The following is a 19,472-nucleotide window of genomic DNA, read 5'->3' on the forward strand; positions in this document are numbered from 1 at the left end:
AAAGAGAACCTATCAGAATACAGAATTCACCTTTGACTTTCACATTCACCAATTACATTTACTCGTATTTTCTCCAATCAAAAGTCTCTTCTTTGTTGCTGACACAGTGATAATGAATGGTAGAGAAAAGTCTTCGTTGATGCAACAGAAAATGTGCTTCTGGAACTACGTGTGTAGTATAGTACTTTTCACAAATTTTGACAAAAATAAAGGGTTTCTGAAACAGAATTTAAAGTGATCTTGATAGATCCAGGTTTATGAAATCAAATCAATTCTTCTTAGTCCAAAAGTCCAAACAGAATAATATCTTATACAACATAAATGATTTGTAATACAATAAAATAAGAAATTTCAATCCATCCCCACTACTGTCTTTGTACTGCCATATCCACCACTGCACAAACTCGAGCTGTGCTTGAAAATTGACACATGAAAATGTCATATTGATTGGAGGGTTTGCCACATGACGCAATTTTTATGCCATTCATGATAGGAACATCAGTATGCATCCACTTCCTTTTCTTTCAGGTATTGCTGATTTAGGTAGCCGTTGACACCGGCTGCATGCCAGCAGAATCCTGATACACATTCAGTCCTGCCACATAAAGGCAGGAACATTCCATCAGCTCTAATCGCAATATTGGACTGTTGCAACCAAATAGTGTAGTGCAGCATCCAGACGGGCACAGTAGTATAATGTCCACCAGATGACATAAAATTTGCAGTGGATGCACTACAAACAGATACGCAGCTGGAGAGGGGAATAAAACAGACAAGTCCAGCGTCCAACAATGTTGAAGAAGGGTTTTGACGAAGATAAACAATAATATCCAAGGGCATTTTTTGTCACAATAACAAAGCTATAAGCTATATAAGCATCACCCAACTGGTGGCTCAGTATGTGCTCCTGTGAGAGACCCTCTCCCACACTTGGGATACTGGTAAACCCAGGTCAAGCACTATTTTATTAATTTATGAAAAAGGACCAAAGATAAAACTTGAACATCTACAGGAGTTCTCCCTAGAACCTCAAAGTTACAGTTGTAATTTCCTACATTGTGGCCATAAAAACAAAATCTTATACAACCTAATCATACCACACAAAATCCCTTTGCATTAAGAAAATACCAAAAGAGGATACCTAATATAATCACAATTACAATTCCTTAACTTACTAATACTAATCATACACAAATTGTTTATATATACAGGCATAACACGTATATGGGCTGGCTAGCCATTAAATTAATAAAGATATTTCTTACAACCAAGACATAAATGGTCACAGATAAAGGAATGCACATCAGCAATATCAACAACTAGGGTACCTTTACTTACAAAAAATTCACTCTACTGATCCTTTTCCTTTCAGGATCATTCACCAATAAAGATACCGGGGTAAGAAATTTCAAAATTGTGCAGCGACATCAAAATCTTAGAGCTAACTTACTAATAATGTGGTGTGCAGCACTGCTAACAGGATGAATTTTAACAAAAACTGGTCACCCACAGACAGATTATGCAGCCTTCACCCACGATAGTAGTTACGGTGAATGTTAGCGTAATAAACCTTCACATTTTTACGCACACGATGCCAAGTAGCATGGATCATTTCTGGGTTGGTGAGGACAGGAAGGAGCTCATTAATTGACCATAGATTTGAAAGTGGAGAATTAGGAGAAAGAGCTAGCATTAATGAAGCAGGCATTTGCTTGTGACTCTCATGGACAGCAATATTAAAGGCAAAAGCCAACCAACTGACTTTGAGTGGTCAGCAGAGTGATAGGCAAAAAGAGCGGGTCTAAGATTTCTGTTAACTCTTTCGGCGTAATTAGTCCTCGAATAATATGGGATGGTGGTCACATGAGAGATTGACAAATGAAAACAGAAATTATGTAACTGAAGAAAGGTTTGGAGTTGTCGACAAGGTCCCAAAGAAGCAAAGATCTATTTCAAACAAGAGATGATAGTATTAGTATTAGCCATGCAAGTTTGGAACAGCCATGTAAAACACGAAAAGGCATCAACACACACCGTTATGAAACGTTGGCCAGTCCGTGACATCAGGAAAGGACCAGTGTAGTCTATGAATAATCTCTCCACAGGATGAGAAGCTTACTTAGGTGAAAACAGACCTAGGCAGGTATTAGGCGCAGGTTTACTAATGTTACAAGTTTGCAAAATTTGACAAGATTACGGATTTCACCGTCCGTGGATTTCCAAGTGAGATGTTTATGGATTTTCTCTCTAGTTTTGAAAACACCATGATGACCACCATGATTCATGAAAATACTTGAAAAGAGCAGGAATTAGTTAGATGGAACAACAATTTAGGGGTCTCATCTACCGTGACCAGGACAAGATAGAACACAATTCTTAAGAACATAAGGTTTAACACGTTCACTTGATTTAATCTTGCCAACAATAGCCTTCAATTCAGGATCATCTTCCTGATGTTTAGAAATATCTTTGAAAAGAAAAGGCGAGTTAGTTAAAACAACATTCACAAAGGCTGAAACTTGGTTAGGAGAGGGATCTGCAGACTCTGATTGAGGATCAGAACTATCTGGATAGAACTTTCTATTGAGGCTATCTACCACAACATTTTCAGTGCCACGGATGTGCCACGTCTTTCAAAATGATAAAAATATAGCCTGATAAACTTAATTTTTGATGAAAATTTATACTTTGCTCTTCTACATTGTTTACAGGAAGATGAGAACAATGAGGAACACGAACCAGTACCACAGGTGTGGGTTAAAGAGGAAATCAAGCAAGAACCTCATGACCCATCACAGAACATTACCAAGTCTACTGATGAGGAGGAACTAGAGTCAGAGAATGTATCAGATGCATCAAATGAGTGCTTGGCAGAAAATGAGGTGAGACTTTTTCTCCTTTTTGATATTTTTAGACAAGTAACTTTAAAATTTTATAGTCTGTTGAACACTAATAATATATTTTAAAATTATGTGATGTCCTAAACCAGTTCATCTAGTAGTATTTCCTCTCTCCTTGCTAGTCCAACAAAACCCATTCAAATTTCAATAAACGGCCACAATGTTGATTGTGGGATCTGATTTAATTTTCCCTACCAGTAGTTAAAGAGCATTCCTGGCACATATAAACATGCATAAAATACTAACTAATGAAGATAATTCACTTTAATTTCTCGTTCATGCCGTTGAAAGTTATGACTTACCCATTCTTCATTTCTTCATTAACTGCTTGCTGTAGTACAAATGTTTCATGTGAAATAAGTTCAAAAAGAGTGGAGTTGTTTACTCTGAAAACATCGTAAATTTGGACGGTGGGCGAACTTCACACTTTTTGTATTTCAGAAACACTGCTGTATCCAGAAAATGGATCTATGAGTGAAGGTCAAGAAGTATCTGCAATCAAGTTTTATAAGATATCAGTTTTTAACATAGTCACCCTGTTTTCAGTACACATGGTCCACCGTTTCGCAACCTTTCTGATATCCTCTGCAAAGAAGGTCATTTGGTTGTGCATCAAGCCACGTATGCACTGTTTCCTTCACCTGTTGATCGGAGCTGAATCAACGGCCTCTTAGAGCATTTTTAACCCAGTCACATCATTTGATGACCCTAGCTCGCAAAATTTATTCGTGCCATATGAATCCAATGATGAGTTCAGCTCGCGGTGATGCACTGCTGTATATCAATACATGTAGTTCAGTTACTAACTCACAGATGCCACTTGTATGCATTCTGAGCTGAAGTTTGGACATGTGTCTTCGGTTATTTCCTGTGCTCCAGGTTATCACACACTTCTGGGACAAGAGATAAAAGAATCTTTGTTCATATTATTTCGCTCACGTCAGTTGCGATGATGGCATCAAGCAGATGTGTTGGTGTTGATGAAGATAGAGTACAAGAGCTAATAGTTAGTGTTTTAGAGAGTGATTATGAAGACAGTGGTGTTTGTGACGGCAAAATATACCCTGAAGGTCTTAGTTCGAGTGATGCAAGTAATAGTGCTGATGACACAGAAAGAGATACAAATGACGATGGTGGGCCAAGTCTTTCAAAACGAGTTTGAACTTCGGCGCAGACTAACTCGAATGACTGGAACTGGACATAAAGTGACAATATCCCTGTTGTACATACATTTAGAGAATACAGCGAGGTTAGTGATAACTTATTGAAAAAGTTTGATACGCAGCCACTATCTGAACTCGCAGTTTTTTGTGAATACATGAACCCTTTGTTTGACAAAATATCTGATGAGACAAATACTTATGCAGCAAGCAGTTGAGCAATCCTGACAGAAAGAAAGTGAAAGACGATGAAAAATGGTTTGAGACTACACCCGACAAAATTAGCGCATACTTTGCATTAGTTATACTAATGTCACAAGTGCAAAAATCAAGAATTCAGTTATACTGGAGTAAAAACAGGTGTATAGACACTCCCATTTTTTTTTAAAACCATGCGCAGGCGAAGATTCATTATAATTTCATGATTTTTATATTTTGTTGATGATGAACGAGTTGATAGTAGTGACAAACTCAGAAAGATTAGACCTGTAATAAAACATTTCTATTCCAAATTTTCTGAATTATATTTACCTTCACAAGACATTGCTTTAGACAAAAGTCTAATGAAGTTCAGAGACCGTCTTTCATATGTCCAGTGCAATAGGTCTAAACGTTCAAGGTTTGGAATAAAAATTACAAAATTTGCTAATGTAGTTCTGGCTACTGTCTAGCCTTCAAAATTTATGTAGGTGATGATGTAACAGATCCTAGTCTACCAGCAAGTACAAACGTTGTGCTCAATATGTGTGAACCATTCTCAGGCTGAGGGCATAAATTGTTTTTAGATAACTGGTATTCTTCCCCAGATTTATTCAGAAGGCTGCATGACAAGAAGACAAATGTGCAAATTGGACTGTTAGACAGAACCGAAAAGACATGCCTCGCGATATCAGTAAAACTAAACTCAAACGTGGAAAGTATGAGACATGTGCTGCAAACAGTATATTATGTGTGAAGTGAAAAGATAACAAGGATGTTTGATTTCTCACCACTAAACACAAATCAGCTGACATGACGGGGACAGGCAAACTCAGATGAAAGAGAGGACAAACCTCTAGGAAGGAACTGATAAAGTCCGAGTGTGGCCTTGAATACGAAAAGAGAATGGGTGGAGTTGATCTTCAGAATCAGGTGACAGCTCTGTTCTCTGTGATACGATGCACAGTAAAAGGATATAGAAAAATATTATTTTACCTACTAGATATATACATTTTCAGTTCCTTCACTGTGTATCACAGTATCACTGCTAACAAAAAGATGAGTTACACTGACTTCAGAACCAGCATTGCAAAGCAGCTACTTGAAACTGCTCAGTTGCTGGAGTACTCTGTTCGAGGTCGACCTCCAGCGAGCACCACCCCTACCAGATTACAAGCTAAATCATGGGCCCACTTTCCCATGCATCTTCCCCCAACAGAGAAGAAAAAAAAATCATGTAAAGATGTGTTGTGTGCTACAGCTGGGGTAAGAGAAGTGAAAGTTGCTGGCAGTGCAAAAAAGTGTCATATAGCACTTCACTTAGAAGAATGTTTTGAGGTATACCACACTCAACAGAGGTACTAGAAAAGCAGCATTGGTAAGCTTATTCCTTCATTATTATACATGCACATTTTGAGAAAGGGGATCTTTACTGGTTGGTTTTGTATGTTTTATAAAACAACACTGTACAGACAACTGCCGTAGTGCAGGATTTAAATGTGTTCTCAGTGAACTGTTACGGTATTTAAATAGGATGAAAATGGGTTAAGTAGACTAAACAGATGATAATCCGGCGGGGAAGATTGGGACTGTACGCAGGATGCTCCAACCCCTTGAAATGCAGTATCTGAAGAGTTTGAGGTGTGTGCATGGTGCTATATAGATGTGCATTATCATGCAACAAAAGAAAACTCCTTCCGACAATCAAACTCTGGGTTTGTTGCGAATTGCAGGTTTCAGCTGTTTACCAGCATATCACTGTAACGTTCACTGTTTACTTTTTGCTCTTTTTCCTAGTAATGTTCCAGGATTGGCCCTTGAGAGTCCCGAAACACTGTGAGCATCACTAGTCCTGCAGAAGGTTGACCCTTGAATTTCTTTTCGACTGGTGATCCTGGATGCTTTCATTCCATGCTCTGTCGTTTGTGCTTAGGTTCGAAGTGGTGATAATCCATTTCAAAAAGATTTACCTTCGGTCCAGTAGGTGCTGACACATTCTCACAGGATTGTACTTCTGCTCTTCATTGAGTTGTTATGGAACCCATCTCGGACAGACTTTGTAAAAGTTAAGCCTCTTAAGCATGATTTCATATGCAAAACCATGGCTAATGTGCATATGGTTTGCCGCATAATCAACAGTCACTAGTCTGTTATTCAGGATCATACCACGCACTTGTTCAATATTGGCATCAGTTACGGCTGTAGATGGACGCCCAGAATCATTCCTCGTCCTTCAAGATTGTGCGACCCCTTTTGAACTGTTTAGTCCACTAGTAAACACTTCTCTGTGGCAAAACATTGTCCTGGTATTGTGCTGAAAGTCTTCTATGAATTTCCGCTCCTCTTACACACTCAGACTACAAAAAATGGATTACAGAACACTGTTATTCCTTGGTGCAAACAGAGAGTGGCACAGCCATCTTTATGTCACAACAGCACAAGCTGTACTGATCTGATAATGTTGAAACCTACCACAGACATAGACAAAAGTGCCATCTAGTGGCTGGTGAGCACACAATGCAATAGAGCCAACCTAAAGACAATTAGAGCAAAATGCAGATACTTAATGATATGCTTATGTATATATGGATTAATGTTTTTATTCTCCAATTTCCCAATCATTCATTCATTCATTCATTCATTCATTCATTCATTCATTCATTCATTCATTTATTTATTTATTTATTTATTTATTTATTTATTTATTTATTTATTTATTTATTTATTTATTTTGAACATAACAGGTCATGAGTCTCAATTACAATGTTCACTTCAAATTTTTACTTAGACATTACAAAATAAAATTTAACATTTTTTTTCCCTAGAATAAGTTTAAAATTACTTCCAGTGGCATACAAGCAGGGGTAGAAAAAATTAGAAATAATTCAGTAGCCAGCCCCTTTTTATCAAGAGCCAGCACAATTTTTTGAGTAACCATCATAAAAACCACAGGTTAGTTTAGACTAGGATAAAGCTACGTATCGTGTTTGAAATGTGCCACTAAGTAGTCTAATCTATTAATTCATATAAGAATGGAATAGAAAACAATTTATATTTTAAGAAATACTAACCCAAATAGTCACCAATCCCCTTCAAGGTCAGCGTCTTTTGAAATTACACTACATGCGCCTGTTTGATTTCCCACCAAAATACCAAAAATCATTACATTTTGTTGCATCAAAGTCCTTTGAAGATGGTTCATTCAAAATATATCATCAAGAGATCACTTAAGTTCTTCACGGCAAGCTTGCTTCGCAGTTTGTGTCTAATAATATTCATTGTGCTGAACCCTCTCTCACATGATGAGGTCAATACAGGAATTGTTATACAATAATAAAGTTTTATTATGAATCCACCTGTTCAATACTTTATAATGTTGTCACATTTAAAATAACTTCATTAGTTAAAAAGTTATATATGGGACATGTTTCGCTCCCTTATAGAGCATCATCAGCCAAATCTGAATCTTGAATAATTGTTATTTACGTAAATAATGACTTAAGAACTATTAGAACATTTTTGACAAACTTAAAACTTACTCTATTGGAATATCATAAAATATAAAATCTTGTATACATGGCTTAATTACATGTACTTAATAGGAAGATACATTAAAATTATGGAAGAGAGAGTGCTAAAATATTAAATAAAATAAATATATAGGCCTATATATCATGTCCAAAATCTTAGAAAGACGTGAAAATCAATCTTAGGAGCTAAATTTGAGGATTTTCTTGGCAATGAGATCTGGTAAAAATATTTTTCCCTTGTGGATAAGAGTCTCTGAAGATTCAAATTTATCGTCAATTTGATGATTGAACTTGTAACAGGATAAATGTTGGTCTTCAAGAAATTTAAATGCTTGTTGTCATATGACCTCTGTGAATGCTGTTGAAAAAATATGTTCTTATAGATGTCAATGACCGTCCGTTGAACTAATGGATTTGATAAGGTTGATTGAAAGGGACGTAAATCAACGTTTGTATTTACAGTCACCACATAACCTCGGACAACACCAAACCGACAAACAGCAATTGGAGGGACATTCAACAAGATAACGTTTAACAAAATTATGCCTATTGTAAAAAGTCACTACCTCAGAATAGTAAACAAACAACGTCATACGCAAGCCATAGCGCAGATAGGGGACACGCCCAACTCCGCCCATACGCATGCGGAAGCTTCCCCCACTCATCCCTCCATTCCCCTTACGACGACTGACACCAACACTAGAAGTACGAGGTATAATACGCGCCAGGCAGCCAAGCTGCACGCTTCGCAACCACTCAACAGCAGTAAGTAAATATCACAGAACACATACACAAATAGGCAACTGAACATACATTTAAATAAGAATCTCTAATTTTTATTTATTTCAACTTACAGATACTTATCTACATTCATAGGAAGGGAAAGAGCCACCTTAACACTGAAAGTGAACACTCGAAGTGAACTGCTTTTAACGATCATCAATCAGCAATGTCAACTCAATACATTTACTCTCAGATTTTGCATGATCAACGCAATTAGAATATTAAGAAGAAGTGGTTGAACCATTTACTAAGTGTATTGGCATAATGTCTCAAACTCAAGCTGATAACCCTCATATGAAATGTTCTGTAAAAACAACGCAAGAACATACCGATGTGTTACTTTAGACCAAGCAATTCCAACTGAGGTGCTCCCACGGCCCCGGCTATACTATAGCACCGTTGAGGTGGTGGGGGAAGGAGGGGAAGTGGCAGAGGCAGAACCACAGGTCGTCAAGTCAGCGCGCAGCTTATGAAAACAATATTATTTATGACAGTTCTGTAAACACATTAACACACAATTTATTCTGTACATACTTTGCGTCTACCTTAATGTACATTTAGCGTTTAAGTCGATTGCTGACATCGTTTTGTGGCAACTAATTTACTAATAATGGGTACAATCAATTTGGCAGTAGAAATTCTAAGTACAGCCTCTAAGTCCGCATCAGACAGAGAAGTCCTAGTTCTCCATTTATTTAAATTCAGAATTGAAAACATCTCTTCTTTTGTGATTTTCAGAGCAACAAAAGCCCATAACGTGCTCGAACTGCGCCTTCTAAAGTCTTGGGTTCAAGTATCTGTGGGACAGGGAGATAAAATAATTAAAATAATTATCTTTGTAGGTTCTTTTTTGCAATAGGTCTTATGGCTATGATGGGATAGGAAAAGGCTAGGAATGGGAAGGAAGCGGCCGTGGCCTTAATTAAGGAACAGCCCCAGCATTTTCTTGGTTTGAAAATGGGAAACCACAGAAAACCATCTTCAGTGCTGCCGACAGTGGGGTTCGAACCCACTATCTCCCGAATGCAAGCTCACAGCTGAGCGCCCCTAACCGCGCCGCCAACTCGCCCAGTGTGTTTTCTTAGCAGCACATCTAAGTCTAATAATAAACAGTTCTTAATAATACAAAACCAAAAACGAAAACAAATCTCCTAAATTTCATGTAAAACAATTCCTAATGAGTAAGTTATTACTTATCTCTGAAGAACTTGACAATTCAGATTTTAACTTAGCATTTAATTCGGTTCTTGCTCCGCCAAAAGTGTCATCATAGGTGGAAACATGTTTATTGTGGTAGTGTCGTCGAACAGTTAAAGACTTTACGCTTAAGATGACATAACAAATTAAACATTGAGCTTTCCCTTCGGTATTGAGAACAAAATATGAATCCACCCATGAAGGATTAAACGACATTTTTAACAAAGGTGAATCCAACTGCTCCGCTATCTGTTCTATCGAATAGATTCTACTGAAAATGACGCACACAGAGAGAGAATGAGAATGAATGTACTGTCTCTTACGTACGCATGAACCGGCCACTGCGTGGGGCAGGTGGGGAAGGAGGGGAGCGGTGCTGCAGAGTGCAGCGTTGGTGCGCCCCGGCACTAAGTGCTCAAGTTGGAAAGGCCTGCTTTAGACTGTCATCAGACATTTGCATTATAAGTGCATTTTACTATGTTTGTTAATGTTTTAATGGTTTATATAATTTTAACAAATAGTTCAACACATATTTGATATCATCTGATATAAGTAGTGTCAATACGAACGTAATATTAACTACTATGTATGTGCCAACTAAGCATATCTCATACAAGACCCAAACATCTATGTGTTAATACAACACCTTTTTAACTGACAAGGCACAACGCCTATCGCAACTAGCATGAAACTGAGCTCAAGCATACTCTTTGTACGCATAAGATATAAGACAGATGATGAACTCATTCAGTTATACTTGTTTACTAATTTCATAACAAGATATATGTATATTGTGTCATATTTTATTATGTATTCTGAGCATTTAAAATTGTTTATACATTCAACTGTTTACAGATAAGCTATAGAACTTTAACATTCTTAACCCCTTAAGTGGGTATGACGTCTTTAGACGTTTTCGCGCTGGGCTTCTACAGTGAGTATGACGGCATTAGTCGATCGTAAAATTTATCGCGTATATATCTTGACGGTGAAGGCATACGGCATGTCCATCTAATCTATCGCATTAGTTGATATGTTTTCCACGAGATCACGCTGTGTATTGTTTTTTAGAGCTGTCACAGCTTCGTGAAATGCATTTATTTTGGCGCCTTGCACGAGGTTCCCGCGCTGCCATTTATGTCGCGAAGCATGGCTTCCAAACGTAAAGTAGATCGGCTTGATTGTGCGGGTATTTCGACAGTTTTAGAAGCGGAGGAAACATCATACTGGTGTCCTGACTGTGAAAGGGCTTTGTGTAACACCTTGTTTCCGCCTATATCACACAGATAACAATCTACAAAACCTATAATCATCCTGATTCAGAACAGTGTAAATAATGTTAGTAACACATTTGGATTCATAACAATGTAAATAATGTACATAATGTTAGTATCACATTATTGAAGAATAATAATTACTATCGTATTAGATTAAACTAATTGTGTACACATTTATGAAGGAAATATTTAAATATCACAAAGTGGGGAAAAAGTAACCACGGCAGGTTACGCATGTGGAGAATTTAGTACCCAGGTAAGGGGTTAAGCAAAGCATAAGCATAACTACAATGATTTTAAATTTTAGGGTCTATCACTTTAATTGGTGAGGCAGAATATAAAAAGATGCAAATAATGTAAGATTCAAATGAGGCTGAAGATGACCTTGTAAGAGGTCGAAACCGGTCCTGTTTTATATGTTATAATAAATGTATATTGATTAGGTGGAACTTTTCTTTCTTTCATGACATTTGGTAATTATCAATACGGAACAAAATTAAATTTATTAATCAAGACACTGCTGATAGCGATGAAATAAATAATAACTTGTCAGTCACTCCTAGCACAGCGAGTCTCGTAAACTAAGAAAGTTACTGAAGAATATTTAGAAGTAATTATGTACAAGTATGAACAGAAATCAGTTTGACTCCAGTTAAGATTAACTGTATAATGGATTATCAGTTTACGTCGCTCAAGTTTAACAGTGCGGTCGGCACAGTTTATCATATTAAAAATTTATCACTAGTTAAGGAGCACTTAAGTGTTAAATAGCAAGAAATAGGAAAACACTTGTGTTATCATGATAAAATACTTTAAACACCTTTAAAATATCACAGTTACTGAAATATGAGGGTAATCCCAAAAATAAGGTCTCTTATTTTTTATAAATACAGAACTCTGTTCGTGTGGCTCTTGGTCACAATATTGTGAAGTGTGTTTTCCCCGCTCGCATAGAAACATGCGCACGCCGTGCTGAGGCACTCAGTCTTGGCTTGGCAGCCATTGAGAATGGAGCTCCCATTGGATGTTACCGTGAAGTGTGCGCTTTTATTCGGTTTTTCATTGCAAAAGGTACTAAACCGATTGAAAACCATCTCCAGTTGACGGAAGTTTATGCTGAGTAGTGCATGGATGTCGAACATGTTCGTAAGTGGTGTGTAGAGAGTTTGCAGCCGGTCGGACTGAAATTCACGACAAATAAAGGAACGGGAGACCATCAATTTCTGTCGAGACAGTCGTGAATGTTGAGCAAATCATGCATGAAGATTGGCGGATCACCCTGGATGATCTCTGCACTTTGGTTCCTGAGGTTTCCCGACGCGCCGCTCACAGAATTTTAACAGAAAAGTTGAAATACTGGGTGCAGGCATGCTGACTGAAGACCACATGCGGCAACGAGTTGATTCTTCCCATACATTTCTTCAACGCTTTGCAGCCGAACAGGACCACTTTTTGGACTCAGTAGTCACAAGTGACGAAACCTAGGTGTTCACTTTACACCTGAGACCCAGCAACAATCATGCCAGTGGGGGGCATCCCTCTTCGCCAAAGCCTCGGAAATTCAAGCAAACTCAGTCTGCCGGTAAAGTAATGACAACTGTGAAAAGGGATATTGTTGGTCGACTTTATGCCCGCTGGGACCACGATTAACGCTGACATGTACTGTGAGACCCTGAAAAACTCAGAAGGTCAATTCAGAACCGGAGAAGAGGAATGTTGAGCAAGGGCATAAACATTCTCCATGACAACACTCGCCCACACGTAGCCCGACAAACCGTCGCTCTCCTGCAACAGTTTCAGTGGAACATCGTCACCCATCCACCCTATAGTCCCGACCTGGCACCCAGCAACTATCACTTGTTCCGTAAGTTGAAAGAACATTTGGCTGGAAAGCGATTCAGCACTGATGATGAGGTGAAAGATGAGGTTCACAACTTCCTGAACAGCATGGCGGCGAGCTGGTATGACATGGGCATACAAAAACTGTCACAGCGTCTACAAAATCGCATCGACTGAAATGGTGATTATGTAGAGAAATAGCTATATGTTCAAGCTGTAAAATGATGTCAAGCATTGTGGAAATAAACCGGTCTATGTATTTATAAAAAGATAGGACACCTTATTTTTGGGATTACCTTCATAATGTTTTAACATTTGCATAGCCATGGAATAAGTTAAACACTTCACTTGGGTTTTGACCAAAGAAATACTAAGTTTCGCAGTTGAAGAATTAGACTGGGTTTGGTTCACAGTGTGAGAACTTACACGTCGCGCTTGATAATCACTACATTGTCACTCGACTCTACTGTTGACAGACAGAATAACAAAGGGTCTGGCCATGCAGAGCCCTTGTCGAAGAATGCTTGTCTATTGCTGGGTACTCCGCCATTTATATGATCAAAGCCTACATGTTATAAGATAACGCGATTATTTAAAAGTGGATTTACTTGAAAATCCCTCGATGATTTTCTTGAGATTTGATAATGGAGACATTCTTGTAATTGGCTATAGAATGGCGTATCTCTCAAGACAATACGACCTTTATTAAAGAAGTTTTCTAAATCTCTAAATCAAAAGTTTTTGAATGCCTGATTAATGTTTCCAGAAATCCAGTCCTTGTCACAAGGCAAGTTGACAAGTTGGACGCGATAGTCTACCTCACTCCTGCATCTACATCCCTCAGCTGTTTGCTCTCATGCTGGTAGATGTAAACACATCGAACTTGGAGTTCTCGGCACGTGTGATGATTATACGACATCGCTCTTAATAAATATGGCATGTACCATGCGTTCCTGGTACAATATGGCACTGACATGCTGTTCTCTGCACTGTCCAGACTTCTTTCAGTGTGTCAAGAGGCTTCGCATTGGTTGATTATTTTTTTCTCTGGCTGGTCCCCCCTTCTGCATCCATCTTTATCTTAGTTGTTTTGAGTATGAGAATCCAGGCTCAGTTTGCCCATTTGCTTCCTTCCTATTGAAATTCTGTGTCATTCATCATCATCAGTATTTTCTTGTACAGGAATAGTACTGGCTTAACGTCACACCAACACATCAAAGAATTTCGGCAACATAGGATGGAAATTATCTGAGATTGGGAAGGTAGCGGCCGTGTCCTTAATTATAGTACCATATATCAAGTACAGAATGATAAATAATACTGGTTACAGATGACTGAGTATAACATGACAAGAAAAATATAGCATTACACAATATTTCCTGGATACATTTATATTCGTTACATATACAAACCAAGATGTTATGACACTTGTCATATCTATGTAATGGAAATACTATTCACATCATTTGTTTACATCATCATAGTCCATTTCCCTCATTCAGCTCCTGCTAGTTTGTTTACATATTCCTCTTAACCCTCGAAGTGCTATCGTCTCACTATGAGACGATTCGGATCCCGGCTGAAGTGCTATCATCTCGCAGTGAGACGATTCGCAAAATCGATATAACAACTCCTAAAATCGGTATAACAATCGATTCTAGGAATATTCTCGCTGTGAAATGAAATTCTTTATCTGGTAGGAAGTACAAGTTGGTCTTTGGTTGGGGAAATAAAGCAGTAAGCGGCGATCTTGTCAGCTGTGAACTGGTCTTTGTTTACGTCTGCACAAACTGCGCTGTTTCTTCGCGCGTTTCAAGGTTATTGTTTGCTAGCCGATTTGTGATTATTGTGTGGCTGATTTACTCTATTTTAATTGGTTTATTTTTATTTGGTGATTATTATAATATAAACATGGGTGAACTAAGTGGTTCTCGTGCAATTAGAGAAGCATTGGAGGAGCTTGGGAGTGATGAAAGTGAAGATGATATTGGTAATGTAGAAGATTTTCCTGATGATTTATCATTAGACGACTTTTCTTCTAGAAGTGGGGAAGAATATGACCCGAATTTAGATACCCTTGACTGTAGTGATGTGTCAAGTAGTGATGTAGACAATCTAAACGTGCGAACCCCACCAGGCACATCTAGATCTAATGGCCCACCACAACAGACTCTCTCCGAGTTTTTTTACCTGTGACTTTTTTATTATTCATTGAGGTTCCTGTTATTATATATCATTGTGCGTGTAATTAAATTTAGCACATTTTGTATTTCTTGGAATTTAATTTCAGATAATGTAGTGCATGTTACCAACCTCAAAAATTGGAATATTTTTTATTTAAAAAAAAGTATGGCTAATCATCCATTATACTTTTACTGGATACTTGTCAATAAAACATCCTACTATTATCTTGTTCTCTAATTCTTCCAGAACAAAATGATATATAATATGCCATATGTAGTTACGAATTTGTACTTATTATAATTTTTAAAATATGTATCTGCACACTGCCTTAAGAATGCTCAGCACTTAACAGTGAAACCATCAGCACTTGGAGGGCTAAAAGAAGATACAGTTCAGTATCTTTTTTTCCTGTGCTTAACTCCCTTTCATGATGGGTGGGAGTTTACATACCGATTGTGCTTGAACTTTCTACGATGTGAAATAACATGGATCACCAATGACCGCTGAACTTTGGTACTTTTTTTTTTACAATGCTTAGTAAAGCTAAAGGTTCCACCTATTCAATACGTTATCGTAATGGTCTATTTAGAACATCACATATTTATTTAACTTATCATAAAATACATCTTTGGTACCGGTTTCGGCAATCCACTATGCCATCATCAGCCATTGAGTTTTTTATAGCAAGGAACATTCAAAAAAATTTTTAAAAATATGCAATAGCAAGTCCTATTCTTACATGAAAAACATTAAAAATATAGCTAAATAGCATAGGCCTATTTTACTATACAAATAACGTGTCTTTTTTGAAAAATACAATATTATTTAGTGTATCTAAAATTATTTTATATATAATTGGCAAAATCTATGATTTGGTATACCTTATGTACAATAGAATCATGTAAAATTGATAAAAGAATCTACTTTTTGCCATTTAACCAGTTTTTAAAACAACAAGTCCTATTTTACATGGAAAATATTAAAACTTGGCTAGTTAGTATTAACCCTTTTTTATGTTATACAAGTAACATGTTTTGTTAAAAAATAAAGTATCTTTTTGTGCGTCTAGAATTGTTTTTTAGATGCTTAAAAAGATTATGGTTTGATATAGTTGATACACATGAAATTTGATGTTACTATAAAAACCTCTGTCATTTTTAACACAGTTCTTAGTTCCTCATAATATGCGACTTATACTGTTTTAGATAATAAATACAGGTTCTTCTTCCTTAAAACTTATTGAAACAACAGTCTGTTTGACTATGTAAGTCCTGATGTGTTTTTTCTTGTTTGAGTATTGCTTCTAGTATTTTCCAATGTAAATAACTGTGTGGCTGAGGCCGAAACTATGGTTAAGATCTTGAATATTATTTTATGTGCCAGATGGAAATGGGCCGTAAATAGTGTTAATCTCGAACCAGTACGGACCTAAAAAGGAAATAGTGAAATGAGTATGAGTTATTGAGAACGATACGCGGTACTATAGAAAAGAATTGAAGATATGAAACTCACCTCAGGTTGAATGTAACAGCGTGCAGAGAGAGTGAGGAACAACTGCTGAATGTCTAACGCCAACCAGGCGCCCATCCTCTTTTGAATACAAAATATACAGAAAACCGACACATACAGCCACGACCATCAAACACGATTCTGAACATCCTCCTAGTCATAAAAGAGCTACATACAATAATTTAATACAGAGAGCATTTAATGTACCCTTGTCCAATATAGAACGTAAAAAAGAACTCAACACTATACGCAAAATCGCATCTTATAATGGCTTCAACAAATGTTTTATAGAACGCATAATAAATAAATTTAAACATCAACCCAATACTAAATTACAAAAAGAAACACCCAAAACAAAAACATATGCTACTTTTACTTTTAACTCTGACATTTTCCGTTTAACCAATATTTTTAAAAAAAGAAATGTCAATATTGCCTTCAAAACCAATAATAGAAATTTAGATATTTTTTACAACTCAAAATCGGTTAATATACAAAACCCATTCGATAGATCAGGTGTATATAGGTTTCATTGCAACGACTGTACCAGTGTTTACCTTGGACAGACTGGGAGATCATTTAATATCAGATACAATGAACATGTCAATGCCATAAAATATAGAAAATTTTCGGCAATAGGTCAGCACATACAGGAATACAAACACAATTTTTACGGTATCAACAAGGACTTGGACATCATCGAAACAATAAATAAAGGCCCACTCCTAGACCTAACAGAGCAATGTTACATTACTTTAGATCAATATTATAATCCCAATTACAATCTAAATGATATTTTGGAAAAACCTACAATTTTATTTGACATGCTTATTTCATTAATTAACAGTTTAAAAATTCCTAAAAATCAATCCGTATATAAAATATTACGTAGCGCGCTAGCCTACTATCCCCGGCAAAGTCCACGCCCCCCTGACACACAGGCACACGCGAACGCAACCTCTCCTGCGTCCCCTTCCCCTACATAATACGCCCCGCCTTACAGCTGAGCCGGCTGGTTGGCGTTAGACATTCAGCAGTTGTTCCTCACTCTCTCTGCACGCTGTTACATTCAACCTGAGGTGAGTTTCATATCTTCAATTCTTTTCTATAGTACCGCGTATCGTTCTCAATAACTCATACTCATTTCACTATTTCCTTTTTAGGTCCGTACTGGTTCGAGATTAACACTATTTACGGCCCATTTCCATCTGGCACATAAAATAATATTCAAGATCTTAACCATAGTTTCGGCCTCAGCCACACAGTTATTTACATTGGAAAATACTAGAAGCAATACTCAAACAAGAAAAAACACATCAGGACTTACATAGTCAAACAGACTGTTGTTTCAATAAGTTTTAAGGAAGAAGAACCTGTATTTATTATCTAAAACAGTATAAGTCGCATATTATGAGGAACTAAGAACTGTGTTAAAAATGACAGAGGTTTTTATAGTAACATCAAATTTCATGTGTATCAACTATATCAAACCATAATCTTTTTAAGCACCTAAAAAACAATTCTAGACGCACAAAAAGATACTTTATTTTTTAACAAAACATGTTACTTGTATAACATAAAAAAGGGTTAATACTAACTAGCCAAGTTTTAATATTTTCCATGTAAAATAGGACTTGTTGTTTTAAAAACTGGTTAAATGGCAAAAAGTAGATTCTTTTATCAATTTTACATGATTCTATTGTACATAAGGTATACCAAATCATAGATTTTGCCAATTATATATAAAATAATTTTAGATACACTAAATAATATTGTATTTTTCAAAAAAGACATGTTATTTGTATAGTAAAATAGGCCTATGCTATTTAGCTATATTTTTAATGTTTTTCATGTAAGAATAGGACTTGCTATTGCATATTTTTAAAAAAAATTTTGAATGTTCCTTGCTATAAAAAACTCAATGGCTGATGATGGCATAGTGGATTGCCGAAACCGGTACCAAAGATGTATTTTATGATAAGTTAAATAAATATGTGATGTTCTAAATAGACCATTACGATAACGTATTGAATAGGTGGAACCTTTAGCTTTACTAAGCATTGTAAAATCTTGAGTCAATACGGACAAAAAAATGAAGTTTTTAATACTAAATAAAGAACTTTGGTACGCCAACCACTGCTATATATATGACATAGTAAAGAGGAGTGAATATGATGATGATGATTATTCTGTAGACTTCTATCTGTGTAGCATATTGTTAGTCCATTATTGTTATATTTTTTTATTATTACCTATGCTGAAATGTGCTCATTAAAGCCTACATTTCGGTTTTAGAGTTGAACTTACTGCAGAACTTATCTGAATCATTCCATCATAGGGTGATTTCCTGTAGCTCATTTGAACTTCTCATAGCATCTTAGTAAGTCTTCATTTTGTGCTCAGTTGTTTCTTCTTCAAACACAGTATCATCATCCTTCTTGTCTTCGTGCTCTTCTTCTTTTTCCCGCAATAATTTCTGAAATGCAGGTGATGAATTCCAAGGATGATTGGCAGGCTAGAGTAGAGCCAAATGGAAAGTGGATTGTCCTTATGGTCTCAAGAAATGCCCAAGAGCTAATCACCAAAACAAATGGACCAGGAAAGAAGGAATAGACTGTACCATATACAGAACCCACTCTTCCATCACAGTCCATCTACAATATATAGGATAATTAACAATCTACTATTTGAGTTCGAAATAAAGATTATGTTTTGACTTCGGTTTCTATGTATTATCATTTCTGCTTAATCCAAATTACCTTTTCACACCAAAGTCAAGGAATTTTTCCATTAACACTCTCACTACCAGACCATATTTATGTACAGGTCCTTGGAAACAAGGCATTTTCTGCAATATTTTCATTTATTTTGTGTTGTAATTCTGCTACAAACTTT

General features: G+C 36.7%; 1 protein-coding gene across 4 annotated transcripts in view; it reads left to right on the forward strand.

Annotated features, from left to right (window-relative positions):
* The window catches only part of LOC136884700 (zinc finger protein 714), a 242,411-nt gene that overhangs the window by 210,632 nt on the left and 12,307 nt on the right, over nucleotides 1–19,472 (forward strand). For 3 of the 4 annotated variants that reach the window (XM_067156978.2, XM_067156980.2, XM_067156981.2), the window contains one exon: nucleotides 2,712–2,882. In XM_067156978.2, coding sequence (XP_067013079.2) covers nucleotides 2,712–2,882 — 171 coding nt within the window. Of the gene's footprint in view, nucleotides 1–2,711; nucleotides 2,883–19,472 lie in introns of those variants that run through there. The other variant, XR_010861407.2, reaches the window with a different exon arrangement.

Source organism: Anabrus simplex, chromosome 13 (assembly GCF_040414725.1).
Source record: "Anabrus simplex isolate iqAnaSimp1 chromosome 13, ASM4041472v1, whole genome shotgun sequence".
NCBI lineage: Eukaryota > Metazoa > Arthropoda > Insecta > Orthoptera > Tettigoniidae > Anabrus > Anabrus simplex.